Source organism: Austrofundulus limnaeus, unplaced genomic scaffold (assembly GCF_001266775.1).
Source record: "Austrofundulus limnaeus strain Quisiro unplaced genomic scaffold, Austrofundulus_limnaeus-1.0 Scaffold1000, whole genome shotgun sequence".
NCBI lineage: Eukaryota > Metazoa > Chordata > Actinopteri > Cyprinodontiformes > Rivulidae > Austrofundulus > Austrofundulus limnaeus.
The window spans coordinates 31,993-44,121 of record NW_013953402.1 but is presented as its reverse complement, the minus strand read 5'-3'; the positions used below and the strand labels follow the sequence as shown (position 1 = coordinate 44,121).

Below are 12,129 nucleotides of genomic sequence, written 5' to 3'. Positions count from 1 at the left end.
ATCAATCCCGTCCCGCAGCCCTCTGCGGCCCAAAGTTAAAAACTGTTGTTCTTTTGAGGCCCTCAAGGTGGCGCTCACAGCCCATAGGTTAAGAATCTCTGCTTTATACAACATGTAATTTATCTACAGTATATGTCCGTGAATAAATAAGGTCCAGGAGGGAAACCCAGCTCCTCCTGGGGGGTCCCAAGGTGTGCCCAGGCCAGAAAGGCTACATAACTCCTCCACAAAGTTCTGGGTTTGCCTCAGGATCTCCTCAACTGTGCTGCTGTGTTTGGAAAAGTTCTAGCTGCAGGTTCCCAGGAGACACCTTGATGAATTTATAACATTTTTAGGCCCATACAAGCAAACCACATGTATTAAGCTATAGCTGGATGAAACTTTACCAAAACATTTTTCTTTATTAGAATCAGAAAGAAAGGTCAAAACAAATATATATCTATAAAAAAGACAGCTGAAATTATTAACTCACTTTTGCACTGGCTCATTCCCAAACTTCATCAGCAGTCTGATGGCAGTGGGAGCTGTGTAGAACTTTGTAACGTGATATTTGTCCACTATTTCCCACATACGGCTCACGTCTGGATATGTGGGAAGACCCTCAAACTGAAAAACATGCAATAAAGAAATTAAATAAAAGAACCCAAACATTTCTTTAAAACATTTTAACTTGAATCACATTGTCAAATTCAAATGAAAACTGCAACCTGACAATCAAATTTACTGTAGTTTCCCAGAAGGATTGATAAATACCTACAAACTCAGATAAATTAGTTTGTACACTTTCCTAAAAGATAAAACCATATGTTACCAGATCAGCTGTAAACAGTCAGTCTGCCTCTTTAAATGGTAAAAAGTAGTCACGGTGTGAACCAATGACCAATGTTGAACATGAAGTGAACATTTGGTTTGTTTTCCCCCACAAATCATTATCTCTTTGTATGGTTTAAACATTCTTCTGTCTCCTGTTTTACTTTACCATGAGCATTTCTGCCTCATTATGCAAATAAGGTGAGCTGCTGTTCCTGGGTCAGCTCTATGAAGCTCATTTTGATTTTTATTATTCAGTCTAACAAAAAGTAGTTTCAATCAAAAATCATTTTTTAATAAAAAAAAATAATTTTAACTAATCAAACCATTTTATTGGAATTTTTTTGTTGAAACTACTTTTTGTTAGTTTGACTGAATAATAAAACAAAATGACCTTCATAGAGCTCCTCTACAATTTGTCAACAGACAGGTAGGAGCAGGAATCATGCAGATTGATTGTGCATGCCTGTGCTGTTTCAGCAGAACACAGCTTATTTGAAAGGAAGTGTATTTGCAGCTTCCTTTAACAACTCAGAGACAGACGATCTGTTTCCCTTCATAAACAGACTTTTCCTTCTCTGTACAATCTTTGTTCATCTGCCAAGTTTTCATTTGTGAAAGCAAAAAACCTCCTGCGCTCACCAGAACACTAGTGGCCCCCATGGCCAGAGGCCCGTAAGTGATGTAGGAGTGTCCAGTGATCCAGCCAATGTCTGCTGTGCACCAGTAGATGTCATCAGGATGGTAATCAAAGACCAGTTTAAAGGTGGTGGCAGTGAAAAGCATGTAGCCACCAACTGTGTGAAGAACTCCCTGCAGAGAGGAAGGTTGGCAAAGAACACCTGCACTGAGCACTGGGACACATTACACCATGCACAGTGGGACACATTTAGGGTTGGGTACAGAAACTGGGTTCCATTATGGCACCGGGGCAAACATCAACGGTAGTACACAGACCGAAACACAACTCTAACTCCGTTGCCTTATTTCAGTGCCTCAAAGAAAGCTGCTAATTGCACCCTCTGGTGCTCACTGTTAACAGTGACAGCCTTGGCACACAAACTCCACAGACGCTCTTGTACGCGGCTCGACTCGGCTCGGTCTCGGCCCAATGCATCTCTTCAAGCACGCTCAACATCTGCTCTGTCTCAGAACCTCTTCTCCGGTGGTTTGGGTAGAAGCGAGTACAGCACGTTTATGATTTTAACGTCAGCAGAATTCTGCCCGTGGATTAACTCTTGGATTGACTGACAGCAAATTTCCTCCTGGAGAGAGCTGATTTTGTTTAATACGAGCGCGCTGCACAATATGACAACATGGTGAAAGCAGTGATAAAACTGTCTTTTTGGTGATTAGAAAGGCAGAACTTGTAAACACTTCCTGGAGAGAGGTGAAGGAGACAAAGCTGAGCAGCTAACCGATAGGTTTTGAACAAACTGACCGCCCATGGTTACACAAGCACTTAGCTAAACAACACTGTGTTAATTAATAAATAAATTAATAAATAAATCAAAAGTAAAGTCCGAACGGTAAGACCACAATGGCTTTTTTATTTTATTTATTTATTTATTTATTTATTTTTAACACAACAGTTGAAGCTGCTGCGGACACATAATCACACTCACAGAGTGAGGGACTCTGTGGGAGACACATGGACACTGAGCAGAACCGACTCGACACAAAGTGAATTGAATATAACAGAGTTCATGGAGAGGGGCTGAACAGGTGCCACTGCAGTTAACAGTAATACATTATTTATTGTAGTCGAGATGTCGAAAGCAAAACGGTCCAAAGTGTGGTGTCCCTTTCCAAAATAAGATGCAGAAACTTCCACCAACAACAAATGCTTTAATAATATTTGGTACAAAGACAAATTATTAATGGTTTTAAGTTAATAAGTTGGTCAATTTCAAGTTTGACTTTGACTAAGAAATAGTCATTGCTTCATAAACCTCTGTGTGAGTGTTTGTGTTTTATTTATTTATTTTTAAAGTACCTATTTAAATACCGTTTAGGAACCGGTACTGTTTTGAAAGTATCAATTTAGCACCGGTATCAAAATAAACCCTTTCAATACCCAACCACCATGCACAGTGGGACACAGTGGGACGCATTACACCATGCATGTCCTTTGAGAAAAAACAGCACATGGTTATAAAGAATTTACTACACAGTTACAAATSAATCCAAGGTTTGATTGAGTGAAAAAAAAAACATAAACTTAAGTTTTAAATTGCTGTCAATACAAAGGTTTTTGGTACTTCTTTTAAAATTCAGGAACACATTTGTCACACTGACCGTCTTCAGACCTGGCACTAACATCCAGCCTGAGGACAGGTGTCAGAAGTACTCACATTCAGTACTCAGGTAGAAGTACAAATACTAGGGTTTAAAAACACTTCTGTACAAGTTGAAATATCAACTCAAGCTTTTTACTCAGATGTAAAAAGTACTGGGTTTAAAATGAAGTATAAAAGTAAAAGGAAAGGAAAAAAGGCCATGCCACTGGGTCCTATAGTGCACAACCCCACCTCCTAATTAAACATCATCTTTAGACCGTAATGACCAGTGTTTTATTAAAATGTTGTGTCAAACCAGTCCACTTAGAAAATGCTTCTCCAGCTTACTTTCACAGCCTTTTGTTGGCCCCACCCCAACTAACTTAAGATGTGTTGATCTAACTTTTCCCTAAAAAGAGCCACTGTTTGTTAGTGTAAACATTAGATCTGATTACTGTGTTCCTTTGTAAAAAAATAAAATGTTATGCCATTTACAAATCAGTTTATACAATGCTYTAAGTTTTTCAGAGTTGGGGTTTTACAACAGATTGCTTCTGACATTTCTAGTAAAATTTCAAAATGTGTGTCTGTCTGAAGTATTCAGTAAAGTTGATCTGTGCTTCCTGCAGATGTATGCATCTTTTTGAGCATCCTAATAAGCCTGACTGGCAGGCCAAGACTGAACCGATCAATTTCTCCTTTCAGCAGGACGTGCTTCAAGAACAAGTTGTTCTAGATGCTTCTTTGTACACGTCACAAGTTAATTTCTCCCATGAGGCTGCACACAAACATCTATGTTCATGTACTTACARCAGAAGAAGGTATCATGTCTCAAGTTCTACATCAGGTAAACACTTGACTGTAGCTGTGTTTCCATTGCAAATGTGCGCAAAACTTTGTCAATATTCTGTTAATGTCGAAAAAACACAGTTTCGCAACTGYRGTGTTTCCATTAAGTAAGAAATGCTATTAAAGTCACGCGTGAATACGTTTGTTCTCTTGATAAGTCATTACAAACATGGCAGCGATGGATGTAAACACATAGCATGTTGCTACCACGACACTAGYGCTCATCATCAGAGGAGACGGTCGGCGTCTTTTATCGAGGCTTTCCAGAGACAAGTCCCTACTTGGGAGCGRCTACGTATGCTGTGTTTTTGGGAAAYTGTRKTYSBTGAGTTTACTATTTTATACTACTTCTGTGATATTACTACTACTTCTACTTCCTGTTATCTTCATCATCGTCTTTTTCACCAGTAGAAACAGCCGGTTGTTGATCACGTGACTCCTGTGATGTGAAAAACACCAATTTTGATACGTTCGAAAAACCACCTCATCCTAGCACAAAAACATTTTGTTGAAAAACGTAATTTTTTTCTAAATTGACGTGTTTCCATTCAGCAAATTTATTTTCGAAAGTCTAATTTGCACATTTTCATGGTCAATGGAAACGCAGCTTGTATATGGAGGCTAACCTAGCACATTTACAGTAATTGATAGTCTCACACATGAGGCTTGTGCTTGTTGAGCATTATATSTTTATAGTTCATGTCTAAGGAGGTAACAGTGCTGTTTTTACTTTTGGTTTTCCAGTCGAGCCACTGGTGTAGAGAACGAAAAGAGGATCTTCAGAATCACACCACACAGGCTCACAATCATCTGAGGCTCCATTGATCAGTGTGTGCCAACACAAGTCCACTTCTGGGTTCCATGGGATCTGGTAACAGCACACACATGCACAAACAAACACGTTAGACAGATGAATATATGTCAGCAAAGACCAATGTGCACAAGAATAAGAGGGCAAGACACATCCCATATACACAAACAACTTATAACTATTATAGTTTAGAAGAGATGAATCAAAAAGAAAAAATCAGTAGGTCCTCTGGGTGGTTTTTCTTTAGTGAAACGTTTCGTCTCTCCTCCAAGAGACTTCTTCAGTCTGATGAGTTTCAGTTGAAACTCAGCCTTATAAGCTCCGCCTCCACATGGACAAACAGGTTAGTCACATGCAAAATAGGGCCATCGACTAACAATAGGCTTGATTGGCTCTATTGTTCATAGAGGGTCATGTGCCCCATCACCTGACCCGTGTCGTGTTATGTGAATGTAGTGAATGCAAGCGGGGGGTTTTAACATCCCCTTGTTTTTGTCCCTCCCTCCCTCTTTGTGTTGGTATCATTGGGGCCCTGATTCACACCTTTTGCTTACAGGGGGCKGAGTCATACTTGACATTTGTCCCCCTCCTAMAACGCTGTCAATGCAAGTATGACTCCGMYCCCTGTAAGCAAAAGGTGTGAATCAGGGCCCCAATGATACAAACACAAAGAGGGAGGGAGGGACAAAAACAAGGGGATGTTAAAACCCCCCGCTTGCATTCACTACATTCACATAACACGACATGGGTCAGGTGATGGGGCACATGACCCTCTATGAACAATAGAGCCAATCAAGCCTATTGTTAGTCGATGGCCCTATTTTGCATTTGACTAACCTGTTTGTTCATGTGGAGGCAGTGCTTATAAGGCTGAGTTCACCTGAAACTCATCAGACTGAAGAAGTCTCTTGGAGGAGAGACGAAACGTTTCACTAAAGAAAAACCACCCAGAGGACCTACTAATTTTTTCTTTTTGATTTTTTCTACCTGGATTACTGAGATGCATCAGTAAATTTAGAAGAGATGGCTCTATGTTAGAAAAGATCACTCTAAGAAAATGTTGTCTTCACAGTATGCTGGCACATTTCATTTTCATGTCATCTTGGCCTCAACTTTTCAGTTAGGTTAGGGTTAGATATAACTTTATTGATCCCTTTGGGATAATTCCTTCAGTTCCAGCAGCATGGCTCAGGCAGTAAAAGTGAGAACAAGTATAAAAATACAAATATAAACTAGAATAGTTCAGGTGACAGCTGTCAAGTACTTTGGCTCTGGTCAGAGCGTGTGATTGGTTAGAACTTGGTGGGTGTGTTTGTTCAAGAGGAGCAGGACTCTGGTTTCTGCAGCTTATTTTGTTTAAAATGATTTGTTGTCTGAAGCCAGTTGTTAAACGAGCCAGAAGAGCTGCTGATCTGATCCTATTTAATGTGAGCACACAGYTGATTTTCAGATTTCCGTGCCTTTTTTTTCCCATCACCACTGTTTAAAAAAAATTTATAAAGTTTTTCCTCCGCGGACTCTTTTTCACCCAACAAGACACTGATGATTGAGTGATAAAAACACAACATCCAGCCATCATTATTGCTGTTTATGTACTTACATGAGCTGTGGGAGGCAGAGGGAGGATCTATGATCATTTATAGCCCACCACAACTTCAGCCTGTTTATACTCAAGAAAAAGACGTCCAAAAGGGTGCAATCTGCTTTCTCTCATCGTATTGCTTAACAACTCGCACAAGATTTCTGTGTAAAACTTCTTCAATGATGTGTTTTCCTCAAAGGAATTTAGCTTTTTAATTCCATTAATACTGGTTAGAACTAGATTATGTTCTGATATGAAATATAACAAATTCTTAGACATGAAGAAAAGTATTTGCACAGCCAAAAAACAAGTAGGAAGAGAACTTGAAGGGAAACATGACATACAAACTAATTTAGAGCTACAAAGAAAAACATTGCTATAAAATAAAGATTGATTCTTCTTTCCAATTATTTGAAGTGGTCCTCTCCCTTTAAAGAGGATAGAACTACTGACAGTTTTAGAGTTTATGGCTCCATTTCATTTGCCTTTATGAGCCAAAACCAATGCATCAAGCCAAGAAAGCATTTCACACACTAAATCAATCCAAGTCTGCAGTCCACTTTACATAATTAAGAGACGGTGAGTAGAGTTAGTAGGACCTATTTCCAACACGGAGAATTTTCTGAATACTTCATTTAGTTTGTTCTTCTTTTTGAACAAGAAGGAAAGGAAAAAGGTCAAGTTAAAATTAGAGAAAGAATAATATTACACCAACATGTAGATTCAGTCACAGCTGGAAAGGTATGTAGTTGTTTACACTGTAAAATCACTTAATACACTAATAAAAATACGAGTTAGGCATCACAAAGTGGTGGTTAAAATACCATGAAACTGCAAGTGTTGAAAGATCATGTGACTATAACAATAATTAAACAATCATTAAGTCTCAAATGTATAAAACTAAACATAAAAACTGCTTATTTGCACATTCAGCAGCAAAACAGGATCTATTTGGATAAAAAGAAACACTTGAAAATAATTGTTCTACGGAATATAAAAATTTTTAGATAAGACTTCGTCCAATTTGTTTACACGAAAAGACAAAACAAAAATTACATGCAGCTAGCCACTAGGGGCGCTTGACTTCAACTTTGTGGCTTTAACTTTTGACTTCCGGTCCTGTAAAACACAAGACACAAACACTGCTAGTCCTATATCAAAAGGGGTGATATTTACTCGTTTTGAATGACACACAATTTAGCATCTACCTGAAATGCCATCCTGTATGCTCTTTGGTTTCTGTACAGGACGGTTCCTTGCAAACAAAATCTTTGTCACCAATGGTTGTTTCTGGCATTAAAGGTCTGCATATTTTTATCAAGGCGACGATACAAAACTAGAGTTTGCACCCTTGCTTTTTGAATTAAAAATCATTAAATTCTTGACCCACCTTCCCTGTTTGAGTTGGTTCATCTAACTCAGCTGAAAAGTTAGTATAATACAATCGATTGTGGAGAAAAAAAACAAGGCATGCATGGCTGAAATGTAGCATTTAAGGAGTGAAATGTCTCAGGAGCTTCAAATGTTTCAGCACAATAAAACTACAACATTGTCTTTACAGCATGAGATTTTTGTGTACAAAAATTACTAATATTAACTTTGAAAATGAACAAAGAAAAACTGAAGTGTACACACAAAGAATGCATGAAGTTGTTGTATTGCTTGTACACTTACTAATATAACTGTACATCTGTTTTTAATACTCTTACAATAAAACAAATAAAATAATTATATCTGCTGTTAATATTATTAACAACAGATGCTTAGATTTGATGTAAATGCATAAACAGAATTTATTATTCCAGTGAATTCATGTAACTCAACATACTAGCATTTTTTTTGTCATGCAATGTCTTTAAGCAAACTGTTAACAGACTTTTTTTCTTTCAAGCCCAATGGTAGATCATTCCAACTGAACTGTAGTTCTGTTCAATTTTATCTAGGTTATAAAAGATGCTTTATCTGGATTATGAAAGTATTATTCACACATTCACATTTGCTTTCTATTATACACTGCTCAAACACCTTCTCTACTCCACCACAAAACAAACACACACACAAGTTTGTATTTCTATCCTTGTGTAGAAGCATGGACCGTGTGGATCAATGTTGTGACATCATCAAACATGGAATAATTTTCCAACTATCAGAGGACGTATATGTGCTCCACCCTCACATGATAACTTTCCTTTCTCTACAGCCTACAGGCCTACAGTCATAAATTCAACCAGACCAGATCACCATGGTAAAGAGGACACTGGACCCTAAAACCCTTTTCTTATCTGACAGTGATCTTCTCTGGAATTGGATACTCAGTGTACCTTATTTTCTGTGGAACTCTAAATAACCAGAGAACTGATGAAAACAAGTATTATTGCTTTACTCTTTATTGTTGTGTATACATCATATTATTTCATGGTTTTAAATGTCCGTCCTTCAGWCCATTTTCTTCCTCTTATCCGGGATCGGGTCTCAGGGACAGCAGCCTAAGCAAAGAGACCCAGACTTCCCTCTCTCCAGCCACTTGGACCAGCTCCTCTGCGGGAATCCCAAGGTGTTCCCAGGCCAGCTGAGAGGCATAGTCCCTCCAGCATGTCCTGGGTCTTCCTCTGGGCCTCTTCCCAGTGGGACATGCCCGGAACACCTCGCCAGGGAGGCATCCAGGAGGAATCCTAACCAGATGAACCACCTCACCTGGCTCCTCTCAACGTAGAGGAGCAGTGGCTCTACTCTGAGTCCCTCCTGGATGACTGAGCTTCTCACCCAATCTCCAAGGGAGAGCCCAGACACCCTGCGAAGGAAACTTATTTCGGCCGCTTGTATCCATGATCTCGTTCTTTCGATCACTATCCAAAGTTCGTGACCATAGATGAGGATAGGAATGTAGGCCGGCCGATAAACTGAGAGCTTCACCTTCTTACTCAGCTACCGCTTCACCACGACAGACCGGTACAGCGCTCGCATAACTGCAGACGCAGCACCAATACGCCTGTTGATCTCCCGCTCCATTCTTCCCTCATTCGTGAACAAGACCCCAAGAAACTAAAACTCCTCCACTTGGGACAGGACCTCCTTCCCGACCCGGAGGCAGCACACGACCAGTTTCCAGCTCAAGACCATGGTATCGGATTTGGAGGCACTGATCCTCATCTTGGCCGCTTCACACTCGGCTGTGAACCGCTCCAGCGAGAGCTGGAGATCAGGATCTGATGAAGCCAATAGGACCACATCATCCACAAAATGCAGAGATGTGATCCTAAGGTCACCAAAAAGGATCCCCTCAACACCTTGGCTGTGCCTAGAAATTCTGTCCATAAAAGTTATGAACAGAATCAGTGACAAAGGGCAACCTTGGCGGAGTCCAACTCTCACCAGAAACAAGTCCGACTTACTACCGGCAATGCGGACCAAGCTCTGGCACAGGATACAAAAATAGGATACAGGGACCTAACAGCCCGTATCAACGAGCCTGGTATCCCATACTCCCGGAGTACCACCCACAGGAGTCCCCGAGGGACACGATCAAACGCTTTCTCCAAGTCCACAAAACACATGTAAATTTTAAATGTGTGATTGTCTAATCAATGATGTCTCATATAACTTCTTAACGATTGAATTTAATTTTGGTGGATCACCATCCACTCGCCGCCACCTTGCTCACATTGATTATAATGGCTGTGTATTTACTGCGGAGGTTGGAGCAGAGCGTAACCACATCCAGTGTTAACTGGAGGCCAGTCTGCTGATAATGACTCCAACTCATGTAACTGGGTTTTTCAACAGGACATCACTGCAGTTCACAATGACAAAGGACTTCTTCCAAAGAAACATCACCRCTCTTTTGGACCATCCTGCATGTTTCCTTGAGTTAAATCCAACAGAGAACATTTGGGGCTGATTGCAAGGGAAGTTTAGAAAAATGGACACCAGATCAAGACACTGCAAAATGTGAATTCTTGCCATTTTTCAACTGGTCTTAAAATTTTGATCATGCGTGTACTGTTGGACTTTCAGATCCAGACTGAAGCAGGTGATGGCTATCCAAACTAACTTTGTGGTGTCAAACAAACTACTGAAGAAGGCAGTGGTGATAGATGTAGCAACCCCAATCAACTGTAACCTTAGGAGGGAGCACGAGAAGCTAGAGATATACCAGGAGCTGAAAGAGAAAATACAGGAGCCACTGGTCACTGAAGCATTCAGGGTTCTGACACCCAAACTGCAAGAGTGGCTTCAACAGATCCCAGGAAAAACCTAAGAAATCTGTGTCCAGAAGAGAGCAGTCCTAGGAAAATTTAAGATGCTGCGAAGAACCATCCAGCACACAGGCCTACGTTAGAGGAYCTGAGATTAAAGTGAAGTGGAACCACTCGTGTGGAAAACATGGGGCTACTCAAGCCTCTTTCAGAAGACAGATCTGTGAAATCGCAGCACAGACCAGTYGGCTTTAAGCTCCCTCGGGTCATTCATAAAATCACAGGAGAAGCTGGCCAGGTCCCGCTCACATGTATGGCTTCATAAATGAACACAGCAGCAGGAACCAAAAGAGAACAGAACTCAGCTGGGCTGAAGTGGACCGTATCATATCTTATTTTAGTGACCCTGTTGTTCAGTATTTTTTCTAGCTACACAGTTGCTATTCTGTCACTTTTAATACTCCCTCTATAATAAACCTGTTTGTTGGTTAGATTCTAGGGTCACTCACTGATGTCATCAGCTCATTATTCTGAGCAGACCCATGGGTTGTTTTTTCACAAGTGGGTCTGCCGGCTCAGTCCCGGCTCTGATACTACCTCTGCTCGCAGCTCAGGGGCTCATCAGAGGTGGGCTCATTTTACTCGCCTTTCTGTCTCCATGCTTTTTCTGAATGCTCAGAGGACAGAACGCACATCAATCCTGGACTGAGCTGTCTTATGAATGAGGCTTCAGAGTATAGACAATCTTTTCCTCCTGAAGGCTCACACTTACAAACATAACATAGCAACTCCTGTTTGTTAAAGCATAAAATTTAACCCAACGTGAATAAATTAAGTCAGCCAGCTCAATTATAAAAACAAAGTAACTAGACTGAGGTCCTATGAATACTACTGCAGTTGTTTTAAAAAAAAAAGATTTTCTGCAGTGTTTTTGCTCTCGTTTTGATAAATGCAAACGGTTTTGGTGAGGAAAAAGGAAAAAGCATTTTTTTATGCATTGCTAAAAACAGTTTTGGTGGATCTGGATGAAGGTAAGATTCTGACCTTCTGAGAAATAATAATGTAGCTGCTTATTTCATGAACGCCCACAATCACTCTGTGTTCCAAAAACCAAAAGAAGAATGGAGATGTCAGGTTAAAAGCAGTGAAATACTAAAAATAATTACAATAACAACGCATTGGTCTTATTTAGCGTTTTTCAAGACCCTCAAAGACGCTTTACAATTTCATATATCATTCACACACACGCGCGCGCGCACACACACACACACACAAACTTGTTTTTATATCCTAGTGGGGCCTGTCCATTGACTTCCATTCATTTTTTGGTAATTTTATATCCTAACTCTGACCACAAACCTTAAGGCTAACCTCACAGGTACCTACCTGACCCTAAAACTAACCTAAACTCAATTCACACCTTGGTCCTAAACCTAACCCTCACACCCAAAATCAGCCTCTGAAGTTGTGGGGCCCAGGCTTTGGGCTCCACAAGGAGCACCCGGACCCCACGAGGCTGCGTTTTCCTTAAAACTGGGGCCCACGATGTAGGAAAAACAAGGACACACACACACACACACACACACACACACACACACACAC

General features: G+C 40.4%; 1 protein-coding gene across 1 annotated transcript in view; it reads right to left on the bottom strand.

Moving 5' to 3' along the window:
• Positions 1–12,129, bottom strand: part of acss2 (acyl-CoA synthetase short chain family member 2) — a gene marked incomplete at its 5' end in the record, with an annotated part of 62,040 nt that overhangs the window by 19,821 nt on the left and 30,090 nt on the right. Inside the window, 3 exon segments of the mRNA XM_014030115.1 lie at positions 473–606; positions 1,453–1,623; positions 4,669–4,806. Of these exon segments, the coding sequence (XP_013885569.1) occupies positions 473–606; positions 1,453–1,623; positions 4,669–4,806 (443 nt within the window).